The sequence below is a fragment of the Anneissia japonica genome, unplaced genomic scaffold (assembly GCF_011630105.1).
Source record: "Anneissia japonica isolate Jap-2015-1 unplaced genomic scaffold, ASM1163010v1 scaffold11779_len1430905_cov172, whole genome shotgun sequence".
Taxonomy (NCBI): domain Eukaryota; kingdom Metazoa; phylum Echinodermata; class Crinoidea; order Comatulida; family Comatulidae; genus Anneissia; species Anneissia japonica.
In genome coordinates, this window is record NW_022740041.1 from 755,385 (window position 1) to 771,691 (window position 16,307).

Below are 16,307 nucleotides of genomic sequence, written 5' to 3' on the forward strand. Positions count from 1 at the left end.
AAACTAAACAAGTCTGAGCCCCGTAACGTTTAAATCCACTTTTGCTACTACAGTACTCACACATGTAATATCAACCTCGCCTAATTTGTTATGCGATCTACTTTAATGATATCAACATGACGTAATTCATTAATGAATATCCAATATGCCAGCCAATACATCCATTTCAAAAATCGTAAGAATTATATATCAATAGAATAACAGATTTCTAAATTATAAATTAAGCATCTTTGAATCTGATAGTACGAATATCTTAATACATACCTGCATGAATTACCTGTGAGATCAAACAAACCGGAGCAAATAAAATCAATACAGTACAGAACGCGGAATATACTTAATGATATTAAAGAACAGCCGGCCAAAGGGTTGAAGATGGTTGGTTCGTAATAAATTACAGTGACGCGTATGATTTAAAGACGAAAAGATGGACAATGGCTTGAAATAACTGAGGAATACGTGTAAGCCTCGAGACAGCTTATGGAAGATGGAAAATATATTAGCCGTTTCATGAAATATTTCTCCGAATACGATGAATGACGTCTTACTATTTAATGAGTTTTGCCTATGAACTCGTTTTACGTCTGCTTCTTTGCTGATTGGATTTAGGGGGCGCTATATTTGTTTCAGAAGAAATTTCAAAATTAAAAAATATACTATACACATATACATAGACACATATACATATAAACATATATATATATATATATATATATATATATATATATATATATATATATATATATATATATATATATCTGTCTCTTATACACATCTAGATGTGTATAAGAGACAGTACATATAGATATACATATACATATATTTATATATATATATACACACACATACATAATATAGGCATACACATACACACATACATACATACACATATACGCACATACAATACATATACACACATATACATACATACATATACATACATATATACATATATATAGAAACCGATTTTTTTAAGATAGAAAAAGCATATTTATTTGACGAAAAACTCGGAAGCGGTTAATGAGATACAGATTTTTGAATATTTAAAAACTGGGTGGCTACCCCAATTTTCTTTAAATATTCAATATCTGTATTATGATTCGTGAATTACGGAATTAGACACAAAAGTATAATGATCACAATCATTACTTCAATGATCAAAAATATGCGTCGCGGGAGGGGGAATCTGTAGTATACAACTTGTGGTGGAGGCTCACCGTCAGATAGCACCCCCTTCTCATGCTATTATTGTTACCACTATCGTTGACACTGTACTCCAATTTTATCACTAATTTTTAACTTGCATAGTATTTTATTATCTATTTTACTGTTTCGTGATTAAATGAATTAAGATAGACTTAAATCGGATTGAAAGGCGGAATTTCTCAATGTGCTTATCTTCTTGAATGTGTTCTAGCCTTCCGCTTTCCGTTCATTGTAATGCGCGTATTATTACGCAATACAAATACTGTTGGAATTGCGCAAAATGTTGCTACAAACCCACGAATCTTTCGAATATGTAAAATTTCGCAAAACGTGAATGCGGGAAATTGCGACAGTTTAGTTACTATATTAAAATTAGGCTATTCTACAACATTAGTCGATGAAAGAACCTTATAGGAAAATGGTAAGTCAAAATACTAAGGCCTATGTTACGGTAATAATTCATATGAATTTAGAGGCCTAGTCCTATTATTATTGTTAGTGTAGGCTACAGTATACGTGTTAGGCCTATTCTATACTAGGCTACTGTACTATTCTACTATTATTATTAAGTATGGCCCGTTATTTGTAGGAATACGGTAGCTCTACCAATGACCAATGTAACACCAGTGCCTGACACTTAATTATGTGTATACTCTTTTTATTAATTAGAATTATTCTAATAATGAAAATTCATAGCTTTTGCATCATCACATTGTCATATTGAATTGGCATGTGTGCCTATAGCGTAACACATAGGGCCTATGTATATGATGATCACATTGTAAGCAGAAGTCCTATGTAACGGTGTATTGTCAAGGATTAGGCTGATTTTCAGTATGATCAATAAATGAACAACATCGACTTGCGACTCATCTATGGAAAGGAATGATCGGCACGTTAACCAATATCTCACCTATAGCATTAATTATTAATATTAGAACATACTGTCTTAGGCTGAGACACACTGCAGCATGCAAAAATACGAATCCTACAGTAGCCAATAGCTACTGTATCTATACTCTTATTTTAACACACTCGGCAGGAAGGCTCTTTTATAGCATCCATCTCTTCCTCATTTTTATGACGATATTCCTGTCAATATGGTATTATAATATTTAGTTCTGTCTTCAGTGACTGAGGGAATCATCCGAGTTGTTACCGGTACAAGTTTGCAACGATGGCTAACAGGCTGCATAAATTTTCATCGAATGCATTCCATAAAATAACGAAAGCTTACACAGGTTTGCGCTTGATGCTTGATGGAAGAGTAAATAAGGTAAGACACATTATTTGTTATGGTCATCTACGACAGTGCCGTCACACAGTATTAATCTAACATCATCTATCTTCTATAATTATGATTAGGCCTATTATAATCAGTCATCATTCATGATTATTGTTATCGTCGTTGTCATTATCATCACCACCACCGTGTCAGCATCATCATTGTCATAGAAATAACAACAATGATAATAATATAATAGATAATTAAATGATCTCGAAAACCATCAAATGGTCATGGTTTTGAACACCGACCGCCATCCGGACCACCAGCACCGCCAACGACGCCGCCGCTGCTGCCAATTACTAAGATTCGTCGTTATCGGTGTCGCCATCGTCGTGATCATGGCCATCATAATTCTTATCATTATTATCATCATCCATATTTGATAAATAATTAGGCCTACTCATGTGCAATACAAGGTTATTTTTAATTTTCTTTACATTCAATACTCACCACTTACAGGATGAATTATTAGATCTAATGTCACTTTGATATTTCAGTATTGCTATTAATTAATATCAATTTGTTGACTGGTGGTATACAAATTATGGAAATGTAATTAAAGGCCCAAAAACTGGGAAAATAGCGTCATGCTTCAGTGATTTGACGTTCGCCAAGAGGTCAAGGGTCGTGTGTACTTACGTGCGGTTGTTGGGGAACACCTCGAGAAAGAACGCTTCGTAGAGCAACCGGCATTTTACAATTATTGTATAAATAATTACCATCCAGGAAGGATATCATTTATTGTCTATGACCAGTGAGTATTGTTGGTAACAGTGCTTTATTGCGGTGGTGTGATTTTGGAGACAACTGAAGTTGTGAAATCTCAGAACCGTTCGTGAAATACATATAATAGGCCTAGGCAAGTGATTCGAGAGAAAACGAAACACACACAGGAGCAAGTGCTATCTGCTGACGAACGAGTGCGTGTCGACAAGAAGAATTGGTGCAGATTTAGAATAATTAATAAGTTATCGTTAGATTCTGAAATAATGTCAAGGAAAAGTGATACACCACGTTTACAACTTCGACATTTTGGGTCGGCGTTACTGAAAGATCAGCGTATTAATAAGGTTGGTTGATTGGTTCAAACTTTTGAGACGACGTCAACTTTCAACATGGCATCATCATTGTCTAATAAAGTAAATTTATTTTTAAACCATATGGCCAGCCGCAGAGTTTGTAAATTACTGTAGTTCATACATGAAAACAAAAAATAATTTCTTAATTTCTTGCAGCATTTAGGATTTAATAAAAACTTTTATGGAAGGCTCTAATGAGTACTTTAGGCTACACCTTTGTATTAATTTGTTTTAAATTTTTTAGATTTGTTTTTGATTTGTGGGTGGTAGCAAATTGATTAATTGTACTTATTTCTTTTAAATCATTAAATCATTAGAGCAAATTCTTCTACAGTGGGAATTACTTAAATACAAATACTTAAGTGACTACCTCACTCTATTGTTAATACACTCCATTCTGACATGCAAACAGTATTATTTGATTAAACATTTCAATATGTTTAGGGAGCTTTCTGTAAGGCTGTAGATTAAAAGAATTAGTTTGCTGGTATTGGCCTTACCCACCAACCAGTACATGCACTTTTTATATTTAATTAATACCAAGCATTGAAAACCAGCATATTTTTTACTTTCAAACAAAATTCTGAATGAAATACAGTATGCAAAAATGTAATGTAATAAAATATAATATAGGACTGTGTGTGTATATAGTATATACTACAGTAGGTGGGTTGTTATTTATCTATGTATTATTTATAAATTATAAGGATTATATTTTTATTTATTAAAATTAAAATTAATACATAATTTATTTATATATTAATTTTATATCTTTAATAATGTGTTTAATAATATGTAAAATAAATAATAAACAACATCTTGACTTTCAGTATTTGTCTGTGATTAAAAGAATTAAAAATGGTGTATAGAACAGTTTTTTGGGGGAGGGGGGGGGGTTGGCAGACAGTATTGCATCCTTCTAAGTTGTGTGGCACAGACTTTCATTGTCCTCCTTGATTTTATGCAAATCAGTGCCTTAACACTGTCGGTCATGAATGTCTGTGAATGTTTGCATAAGTACTTGGTGATAATGTTTACTGTTATATCTGGGCCATTAGCTGATTAAAGATAAACTGTATGTTTGAACCAGTACACCTCCCAGGTTGAGCAAATAAACTTTAACAATTATGCAATATCTAAATTGCTTTTTTTGGTATAGTAACTTATTAGTTATCAATTGATAACTTAAATTTGTTTTTTTTTTTCATGCAGTAAGCAGGCTCCTCTTAACTAGCTGCATAGTCTATGTGTTCTTCCGGCCTGACTGAATATTTCCTGTAAAACCACACTAAAATTATTAAGTAATACTTAATGAGCTCTGAAACAATGTTAGGTGGGATGAAGCTGGCCTGGGGCCCCATCAATTTTTCAAAATTATAAAAAAAATAGAGAAAAAAAAGAAAATTATATTTAAATTTAAGTCTGAGAGTACCATTTCTGGGGTGCCATAATCATAAATTTTCTTACCTCAGCCCCAATGGACCTTTTCGCTAAGCCCCGCCCATTGGATATTGTTGCTAACGTCCCACAAGACGACAGTGTTAAAACATAAACAAACATGTGCATTTGTGGGACAACACGTGTGTTTGTGAGATGCGTCCGTATTCCTAGCATTGTTCTGATTGGTCAGTTGTTAAGTTTGATTGACACTCCGGAAAGGTCTATTATGGTGGGGCTGACGTGGTGTAGACCCTCCATTTCTGAAAGTCCCTTCGCGGGCCTTCTCTAATTCAAGTTCTTGGATCTGCAGCTACTAAGACAATAAGGCTGTCATACAGTCATGCAGTCTCATTTAACTATATAAAATAAAACAATTATATAAAAATTTTGGAATAATTAATAAATTAATACTTAATTAGTACTACTGTACCTTGTTGGTATCAAATGGTCTATTATTGACTATATTTTACTTTCGTGATGATATTTGTATGTATTCAAAATGAAAATCAACAAAAATTGAGACTAGTTTTGAAATCAGCACTGTCGTTAACACTTGTGCAAGCAAGCCAAAATCTTGCAGATTAGCAATATCAAGACTTATTCAGGTTTTTACTAATGAACTAAACTGTCAGTAATGTTAAATACAGGTACTTGTGGATATTGTACATCCCAATAAGACATCTAGAGTAAGTTGTTAATGTTATGAGTCATGGTAATGATAGATGCCATAGGCAATTAATTGAAAGTGAAATTGAGGATGAAATGGACCAGGGTTTCAATCTACATCCTATTCAGATATGAAATACTTAATTGGTAAATATTAATCAATACGGAGTCTCATATGTCATCTTGTACTTTGTAGTCTAATTCAAATTCTGCCGATAGCTCTAAATTTGAATTTCATGTTGTTATGGAATAAATATTTTTTCTGTCAAAAAAAAAAATACACCTCAGCCCAACCATGGTAGGGCTACCAAGGGTGATAGGGTCCCCACATTCATCTCAATACTAAAAAAACGTAATATGTAATATACACACACGTACAAACAAGCTACACATATTGTATAATGATATTTGCTTTGGTTCATTGATGTAGGTAAAGTACAGAAAATTTGAATTACTGACTTGTTTATTTGTTTGGCTCAAAACTGAATTGAGATAGAAGTACCCTGTCGTGCACATACATTGTTAAAGCTACGTTCATATCAAGCCCGGATTCTGGTCCGGAGTCCGAAGAAAAAATCGTGAAAAATGGGTTCAGTAGTAAATAATAGGACTGTTCACATCAAATTCGTACGATTTCCAATCCGGACTCCGGATCTGGACTGATAGATCTGAGAGCCATTTGTATCCTGAAATCATACATTTTTTTTTCCTGGACCAATCAGCAACAAGCTTGGTTGGTTCGAACCAATCTAACGCATACATACTTGAGGCGAACAACCGTGTTCCGTGCGCGATGTGAACGCAGCGTTCAAAAAACGTAGCAACTCACAATTTTTTGTCTGGGCTCCGGACCGGATCCGGGCCTGATGTGAACGTAGCTTAAGTAGAGTAAAAAAAAAAAAATCTGAAAAACAAAGTTGATGTCTGTCACTTGAAACTAATAGATACTGTACTGTATGTGATCCATTAAAGAAGGGCAATTTAATGTTTTTAATTGAGGTTTATTCCGGTGGCTCAGATTTACTTCAGACAGTTTGGACTCTCTTTAATGTAACCTACAATTTATTGCCAGGATATTGATCATTAATCCGATACATTTACTAAAAGCATTGCACCTTAGTACAGATTTTTATCTATAATATGATAGATCAACTTATTTATGAAAATCACATTTTCGTTATTTCTATTCACAAGAAAAACAGTAAACTATAATATACTGACATTTTTTTTAATTTCTAGCATTTATTATAAGAAAAATAAAACAATTATCATATTTTTATATTTGAAATTGCATGAATTTGTAATCTGAATAACAGACAGTATAATCAATCAGTTACCACTTATATAGGACTAGGAGTACACAAGTGATCCTCATAACTTTTTTTCAGGATTAAGCTACATTCACATCAAAGCCCGGATCCGGTCCAGTGCCCGGACAAAAAATTGTAAAACATGGGTTCAGTGGTAAAGAATAGGACCGTTCACATCAAATTCGCACGATTTCCAATCCGGAATCCTGACCGATGGATCGTGAAATTGTACGTTTTTTCCCTTGGACCAATCAACAACAGGCTTGGTTGGTTCGAACCAATCGAAGGCATACGTACTTAACCCAAACAACCGTGTTCTGTGCGCAATGTGAATGCAGCGTTCAAAAAACGTACCAACTAACAATTTTTTTTTCGGGCTTGATGTCAATGTAGCTTTAGACAAAGACTGGCATTAAAAAAATAGGTTTATTCTTTTTTCACTCATTTTTATATAAATTAAAAAAAACAACAATATTTGTAAATTGTTACTATAAAATATAATGCAAAAAGCTGCCCAACAATACCATGTATGAACAAGGAGGCTACTTTACAGTACCTGTATCTCCTTTAGTAAAAATATGTAAAAAAAGATTGAATTAGATTTAATTTCATAATGAGCATTACTTTATATCTTTTAAAGGGTACAGCATTCACCATCAGGGAACGTCAGGCTCTTGGGCTTCATGGCCTTCTCCCTCCCGCTGTATCCACTCCGGAGATGCAAGAGAGCCGAATCTTGCAAAACTTCAGTCGACAGCCGACCGATTTAGATCGCTATATTCAGCTCATGGATGTGCAGGTAAGATTATTATTTTTGTTGTTGTAGTTGTTGTTACAGTGCTGTTCTTGTTTTTTTTTGTTGCTATTATTACTGATGTTCTGATATGGTTCACTAGTGTTGGAACAGCATCATGTCTGAAATTGAGATCTAAAATTCAAGAATAACACAATGCACTTTTCCATTGTAGCACATGATCAAAACTGTAAGCTTACTATGTGCCCCCTATGTCACTGTCAGAAGTTGGAATTTTAGAACTTGTCATAAGATAAATTGGCAAACATTATATGTGTGCTGGATGTAGCTATATCCATAGTGGCCTATTTAAATCTTTTACAATATTTAAAATTTTAATCAACTATATATCAAGTATACTTACTTACTTTTAAACAGGATCGTAATGAGAAGCTCTTTTACCGTGTGCTATGTAACAATCTGGATGAGATGATGCCGATCGTGTACACTCCCACCGTGGGCTTAGCGTGCCAGAAGTACGGTCTCATATTCCGCCGTCCTCGTGGCCTCTTCATAACCATTCAGGACAAAGGTCATATAGCGGATATGCTAGCCTCATGGCCTGAGAAAGATGTTAAGGTTGTGTAGAATTTATTTTTATATATTTATTTATAATATTTATTTGGTTAAAAAATGACCATATTATAATCAAGCAACCAAGTGCTGAAATTATTTCCAATTTAATAAAAATATATCCCAAAATAATTAACTAATTGAAATAATAATGTACATTAGAAAATAAAGTACACATAATTTGTTGCTAAAATATCTTTTTAAAGTTTATTTTAACTGCGATTCAAAACATGAATGAATCTATGCGCCATATAACTGTATGACTGAACATGAAACTAACGATGTTTGAACAGCCTGCAGAGACTGAATTTAGGCTCAATCATAAACAGACAGAATAGCTCCTCAATAATTTTTATATTTTTATTCAAATTACTCAAAACATTTACAAACAGAACAATAAAAAAATGTAAAGCAACAACTTGGAGTTGTTAAGATGCTTACCTTCTAATCCCAGAGTCCTGGGTTCAATTCCAGTCACAGCTGGACTTTTTAACGCGACCAAACTCCACTCCCTAAGCCTCATAAATAGACTTGGTTTATAAAGCATCGTTCCATCCTGTAAGTGGTAAATGTACTTGCTGTGTGATGTGAAGGAAATTTAAAAAAAAATTGTCAAAATAAAATAGATTTGTGATAAAATAGACTTGTGATTTTTTTTTTTGCAGGCTATTGTTGTTACCGACGGTGAAAGAATTCTAGGTCTCGGTGACCTTGGTAGCTTTGGTATGGGTATACCGGTTGGAAAATTAGCACTTTATACTGCAATTGCAGGTGTCCCACCAAACCAATGCTTACCTGTTGTGCTCGATGTTGGAACTAACAATCAGGTATAAATTTTATTTTCTACTTATGCCAAAGTTATAGTATTTTATTGTTTTTTTTATTTTTTATTGAAAATGTTTTTGATTTGTATGTATAGTGCTTTGTATTCCTTGAAAAAGGTGCAATACCAAATGTGTGGCCATTTCATATGAGGAAGTTAATTAGTTACCAACTCTTTTTAAACTGTTAATTTTTTCCAGGATCTTCTAAAAGATGAATTCTACATAGGTTTAAAAAAACCACGGGACAGATCAAGTAACTACGATGAGTTCATCGATGAGTTTATGCAAGCTGTTGTTTCAACGTAAGTATCAAAAAAATATTTTTTAAATTTTGGAAAGTTTCATCTAATTTGCTGAACAGTATGTGCCTGCTTATACTGTGTATTCATTCTGCATTCAAGTACAGAATAATACAATAAAAGAATTTTCAATATTTGCTGGTCATATTTTAGCAGGTTAGCTTCATTGTTTCATATTTCTCACTGGTTCTGGATATCTGCTGGTTAGTTGGGTTAGATGCTGTGTATGCATAAATTGTAGCATTAGGCCAGGGTACCTCATTTTTTTTTTTTTATATATACTGTAATTCAACAGTATTTCTGACTATTAAATTCCTTTTAAGGTATGGGCAAGATTGTCTGATTCAATTTGAAGACTTTGGAAACCAGAATGCATTCAGATTCCTGGAGAAGTACAGAGATACATATTGCACATTTAATGATGATATACAAGGTAAATGGAAACCAATGATTAAATACCCAAAACAATGCAGTAGCAGTAACTTAACCAATAAAACATCATAAAAATAACTATAGAGCTGAAAAATAAAATGTTCCTGCTAACAAGGTACATTTGATTTATATATTTATGTGTAAACTCACACATGTGCCAAGGATTGCCAATAACACACATCACTGTCTTAATTAGATTAGAAAGCAAGCATCTTTAACCACCAAGCTTTTCAACTCCACTCATTACCTCATAAAAAAAAAATTCCCAGTGTACGAATGAGAAACAATTATTAGTTTTCAACATCTACAGTAGGTAAATTTATATTAATTAAAAATATTTATGATTTTTACACACAAATTGAAATGTCTTAGTGGAGCAACTATGGTGGGAGTTAAATGCCCATTGCTGTGTAAATAATAAATGCAATTTTTGCATATACAGGGACAGCATCGGTGGCTGTTGCTGGCGTACTAGCCAGTTTGAGAATAACGAATACCGCCCTCAAGGACAACACTTTTGTATTCCAAGGAGCTGGAGAGGTAAGGATTCGTTTTATAGTTTAATTTTCAAGTTAGCATTTGGATGATACCAAACACCGAGATCAGATTGGTGAGTGAATTTAAAATAATCATGAGAAAATACAGAAATATAACCCATAAATTAATATTTTTATCTCTTTTTAGGCCTCACTTGGAATAGCTAACCTGCTGGTAATGGCAATGGTTGAGCAGGGATTGTCAGAGAAAGAGGCACGTAAGAAAATGTGGCTAGTGGACTCCAGGGGCCTGGTGTGTAAGGTAATGTAAAGAACCTCCATGATTAAATACAATGTTGGCTTTCCATATAAAAAATCTATTTCTCAAAGCAACTTATATTCATAAGTTTGTTGTCTGTTCTCAAATCTTGGCCCTATTTATATTGCTACCATCCACAATGTTTATGATTTATTAATACCTAATCTTCCATTGAATCATGGTTTTTGCCAGGATTGTTTAAAATGATGCATAGAATTTCTGGGATTGTTTTCGTCATTATTGGTGAACGTGTATGTGTATAAAATGCACACATTTAAAATTATGATTTTGTAAAATGAAGATTGCAGAAAGAGAGTTATGTATATTTGTTTAATTTGTATAATCTACCATGTCACGCTATGTAATTTGAACATTAATATTAGTATTAAGTATGATCCAAATAAAAATATAAATATATTTTACTTGGGTGTTTCATTAATAGTGTTTGTGAATTCATGTATTTTTTTTTTTCAATTCCTACCACCAGAATTTCACTTGATATACAGTATGTAATTATTTTATATTATTCAAGGATCGGCCGTCAGGTGGTATCACCCATGAGAAGGCGGTGTTTGCTCATGAACACAAGCACATCAAAGCTTTGGCAGATGTCATTAATGAAATCAAGCCTACAGCTATCATTGGTACGTTAACCATTTCTAGTTTCCTATTAAAATAGTTAGCACTAGTAATATTATTTAAAAATCACTATCAGTCTGTAGAAAACTTTAAGAATATAATTCAATATTTCAGTTACATTGCATATTTAAATATAAAAGCTGAGATCGCATAAGATAAATTTTCTTTAAGACAAAGGCTACCTGTACCTTGTGTAAATCGTACACTTGTTAACACTTGGATTTAATGCTGTAGGTGTTACTAAGACTGGCTAATATAAAAGCCTATTCAACCAATCAGAGAAACAAATCAGTATAAAAGAAGAGAGATGTTTTGTTCAGGACATCGGAAACGCAGTCCAAATTTTGGTTTGAATCCAAAGTAAATGTACAGTAACTTTATAGTGTCCCATACAAATGATCATTCAAATGCATGACCATAGTGCACATTCTAATGTAGACAAGTCAAAATTTTATCTATTGAACACACAGAATACACAATGAAATCTTTGAATATGAACAATTCAGAGGCTCAGAAAATAGGCTGCGCAGAATTTGCTTAGTTATGTGTGTCATTTTAATAATTAGATTGCTATGTTGGCTGTTTATGGTTTGTTTGACCAAAGAGAGGCTTCAGAAAATCTTTCAATTAAAAATTTAGAGCAAAAAAAAATGTGCCAAATTACAAATGCATATCCCATTTACAGATAATGCATAATTTATTCCATTTCTAAATTATTTCTATAAATCATAATTGGATTGGCCTTGCATTTGTGTTTCAAGTTAGAAATTGGTAACAAATTTGGTACTCTGAAATAAGCAATTCAATTTTGAATATTTAATGGTTTTCATGATTTTACTCCAGGCTGTATCTAACATTATCCTTCCTTTCCTCTCAGGAGCAGCTGCTGTAGCTGGTGCGTTCACTGATGACATTATAAAGTCAATGGCTTCCTTTAACGAACGTCCAATCATCTTCGCTCTTAGTAATCCAACCAGTAAAGCAGAATGCACAGCCGAGCAAGCATATAGATTAACAAATGTGAGTACACAACAATTTTATGTTGTGATGGAAGTGGACCAGACCATAGATAAAGGTTGATAAATAGGAGGGACGTGAAGTGAAAGGATTTTGGAACCATCTATAAAGTGGAGGGCTACCTGCAGATGTGTTACTTAACAGGTATTGTCATAATGAAGAGAACAGTATTGGACCAAGTGTGGGATCAGGGGCAGAGACAACTTTTTTAGATTGGTGGGGGTGAGGGTTGTTTAATAAATTTAGCTGACAGCCCTCAAAGCCTCTTCCCTTGGTTTTAAACTTCTCAATATGTGGTTCATTTTAAAGTTGTTCAAAATGCTGCGACCCTATTTTTCGAAGGGTTCTGCAAATGTTTAAAGTATCTATTTTTCTTTGCAGGGTAAATGTGTGTTTGCCAGTGGTAGCCCCTTCCCATCATACGCCCTAGATGATGGGTCACTTCTGCATCCAGGTCAGGGCAACAATTCATATATCTTCCCTGGTGTCGCTCTCAGTGTTATCCTCTTCAAAATCCACCATGTCAGTGATCAAATATTCTTAGAAGCTGCCAAGGTAATTTGCTCATCTTGGATTTTGTTTATAATTGATACATAATATTTTGCGATGCCCATCCAACACATTCTTGGAAATATATTCAGAGAGGTAGATTAAATGACCTCACCTTAATCCTGTCTCCCAATCTACCAACTCACTTTTACAATCATATGACCAACAGTGTATACTGTATATTCCCAAGCATTTTCTAACTATTATATTAAATTTACTATCACACTGTGACCTTCATATGATGTCTCTTCACTGTATATATTGCTCATATCAATGAATTTATAGTAAGCTGTTCCACAATTTACATTTATCAATAAATTAATCCAAGTTAAAGTCTTACCTGTTCAATTCTGGTGTTTGTAGGCCAGTAAAAGCTTTTTCCGGAACAACAGCAATTCACACTCAAGTTCACCAACTGGCTTTCAAACAATGTCTAATTTACATAAATCTCATTTACATTAAATCTTCAGTCACATTATTAAAACCAAATAGGAGTCAAAGCATCACCTTAATACATAACCTGCACAAAACCTGAAAAAAAAAAAAAACTGTTGAGAAAAACAGATTTGAAATGTTATTGTAAAATATAACATAAAACCAAAATCTAATATTTCAGGCACTTGCTGACTTGGTCACACAAGACAACCTCAAGGAAGGCCGAGTCTACCCACCACTGAAGGATGTTCGTGAGGTGTCCGTGAAGATTGCCGTGCATGTTGCTGAGCATGCATATGCTACTAAGGCTGCGTCGTTGTACCCCGAACCTGAAGATAAATACAAGTTTGTTCGTAATCACATGTATAGCTACGAGTATGAATCTTTTGAACCTCAGTTTTATGACTGGCCCAGTAATCTTTAAGCACTCTCCACACTGCCAAATTTTAATTGAAAAAAAAAACGAACATGTGACATGTCTTAATATGGTCATGATGACATCACATATCATGAATATATACGGGCACACAACATTTTTTTTACAAAGAAAATTTAAATTTTTATATTCTGGAGAGAGTGAAAACTCTCTGAGATAATTAGTGGGATATTATATAAATTATAATTGTATTGATATATCTATATAACAAAAGATATTTTATATTTTCATAATGGATTAGGCTTATATAAACACATTAAAAATGATTTATCTATATTATTTTATTTTCAGTATTTGTGGAGTGGGAACACCAAATTTGGTGTTTAAGTGAGACAATTTTTCTTGCTGGCCCAGTTTAATGGGTGAATCATTTGTATAGGCCTAAACCATTTGATTGCCTACCTGTAGTATGTATTTAAACGTACAAACTTCCATAATGTAGGGCATTCCATGTGTTTGATTTTAACCTTGTTCTCAAATACAGTATTCTATCTAGTATTGTGGAACATCATAATGTTTTTTTACAGTATTATAATTCAGAAATAAGCAATAACATTATTACAATTATTTTATAAACATGCATTAAAACATGTAAAATGATTTCAAGAATATGCATAAGTATATGAAAATGATATTGAAAATAATTTTGCTAAATGCAGTGTCTGACTATAAGAAACCTCATTATTTACTATAGCTGCAAAGTAAATTAAGTTACAATATTTTAGCGAAATTGAAACTTTGACAGTTTCACTGTCCTTGCACAGACAGCAGCCTGGATATATAGAGGGCCAGTTCTATGTAATGACAGTATATTATATACAAACCAGACAAAATTAAATAAAATTGTTTATGATGTACAGAACTGCTGTTACATTTATCAGGCTGCCTTCTTGTGTATGCTGTGTATTGAGTGTCAGTCTTATGCGATTATAAATAGCAAGAAGGTTTAGGACTCGTGTACAACTCAGTATTCATTCCACCTACCCTGACATTTGCAACTGCTTAGTTGGTATTCTAGAGTTGTATATGGTGCTACATTTAGTAGAAAATTGATATTTGTCTTGGAAAGTTTTAGTAATGTTTTATGAATAGTGCTGCAGTCCAACTTTGCATGTATATGCCCAAGGCATAGCACTTATCCTTTGACGAAAATAGTTTATGGCTTTTTGTGTGTAATGAGTGAGCTATCGTAAATTTTAATACGGGTTTTAGTATAATTTGAAGTGCAAAATGACCAATGAATTGGCAGAGTGGTGGCACCATGGGAGATCGAGACTCCACTACAGACAGGAGTTAACAGAAACAAAATTGTAATTTTTAAAGATCATAAGATTGAAAATAGCTAAGCCTCTAACAAATTCTCAAATTTGTCAGAATTTCTAGTGATCCGCATCCCCTCCCCCCACCTCCTTCCAAGAGGTTTTGGACAGGCTCCAGCACCGCCATCTTACACTTTCATTGGGCAAATCCTGGAACCACCACTGACTTGGCATGTACAGTATTACCTCTAGCTCCATTCCAATATTAGGCTCCTCGCTTCGCTGGTGCTGGCAATAGGAAGCAGTTAAAATCACTGCTTTCTTACCTACAGCAAATTTGTGCTTCGCTGCCAAAAATACCAATCAAATAGGCCTACCATTCTTGTTAACTGCAGTCATTCATTCTAGTTAACCATGTTGTGGACCAATATTGAAGTTTGGGATGTTAAGTTTTACATTTTTTTTGGTCTTTATTTCATACAAAAATTATTAATAGTAGAGGTAATAAATAATTATACTGTTATCAATTTAGTTATATACCAAATTTATATTTTAAAACAAATACAGCAATGTAAACATTAATTTGAGCATTGTAATCCTTGACTGATGTGCAAAAACGTACTAAAATAATATGGTCATGTATTTCTTTTGGTTTAGATGCAATTAAAGAATAAATGTTTGTATATTGAATTAAAAATAAACAAAGTTTCATTTTGTTGTTTAATGACACGGAATGCATTAAAGTTTTGTCCACACTATCAAATTTTATGCGTCAAAAAAATGAGATATTCCCTTATTTGTTAACACCATCATGCCCATATATGGGCACATCAAACAAATGTGTCACATAAAGTCTCAGTGTGGACAGACCTTTATTATCAATCGCATAAAATCTGGAAACCCTAAATTTCCCATTTTAATTGCTCAAATCAGTTTTTTTTTTGCTGATTCATTAGAATAAAAACCTCTGTTAAATTGGTTCTAATTTTAAATTACTTAAAATTTAACCTCCTTCTCGCGTATGCATTGAAAATCATCGATTTACAAATGCATGTATGAAGCATTAGTTTCACACAGGTATTAAGGTTATTTGCAGGCAGGGCCACATGAAGTTGCTTTATCCTCCCCAAAACTGAACCTAACAGTACTGTAAAACAAATATACAGGTACTGTACTGTAAAATATACAGGTCTCCCTCCAATTAAAGACCACTAAAGTGACCAGGGTTTTCATGGTCAGCTTTGGTCTTCAATTAGAAAAATTATCT

General features: G+C 33.4%; 2 protein-coding genes across 4 annotated transcripts in view; one reads left to right on the top strand and one right to left on the bottom strand.

Moving 5' to 3' along the window:
* Window positions 1-563, bottom strand: part of LOC117118166 — a 30,626-nt gene extending 30,063 nt beyond the window's left edge. The window contains exon 1 of the mRNA XM_033262680.1: window positions 265-563. The gene's annotated coding sequence lies outside the window, so the exon portion shown is untranslated. The remainder of the gene's footprint in view (window positions 1-264) is intronic.
* Window positions 564-1,508: 945 nt separating this feature from the next.
* Window positions 1,509-15,737, top strand: LOC117118141 (NADP-dependent malic enzyme-like). 3 transcript variants are annotated; one of them, XM_033262652.1, is made up of 13 exons: window positions 1,509-1,627; window positions 2,338-2,482; window positions 7,630-7,788; window positions 8,161-8,361; window positions 9,021-9,182; window positions 9,378-9,481; window positions 9,802-9,911; window positions 10,353-10,450; window positions 10,595-10,708; window positions 11,238-11,349; window positions 12,222-12,364; window positions 12,743-12,916; window positions 13,527-15,737. In XM_033262652.1, exons 2-13 carry the CDS (start codon window positions 2,384-2,386, stop codon window positions 13,767-13,769), a joined length of 1,719 nt encoding a protein of 572 aa, XP_033118543.1. In that variant the 5' UTR covers window positions 1,509-1,627; window positions 2,338-2,383; the 3' UTR covers window positions 13,770-15,737. The 3 variants fall into 3 exon arrangements, with proteins under 3 accessions (XP_033118543.1, XP_033118542.1, XP_033118544.1); XM_033262651.1 differs by lacking the exon at window positions 1,509-1,627 and having other exon boundaries at window positions 2,197-2,482; XM_033262653.1 differs by lacking the exons at window positions 1,509-1,627; window positions 2,338-2,482 and adding an exon at window positions 3,144-3,564.
* The last annotated feature ends 570 nt before the right edge of the window (window positions 15,738-16,307 follow it).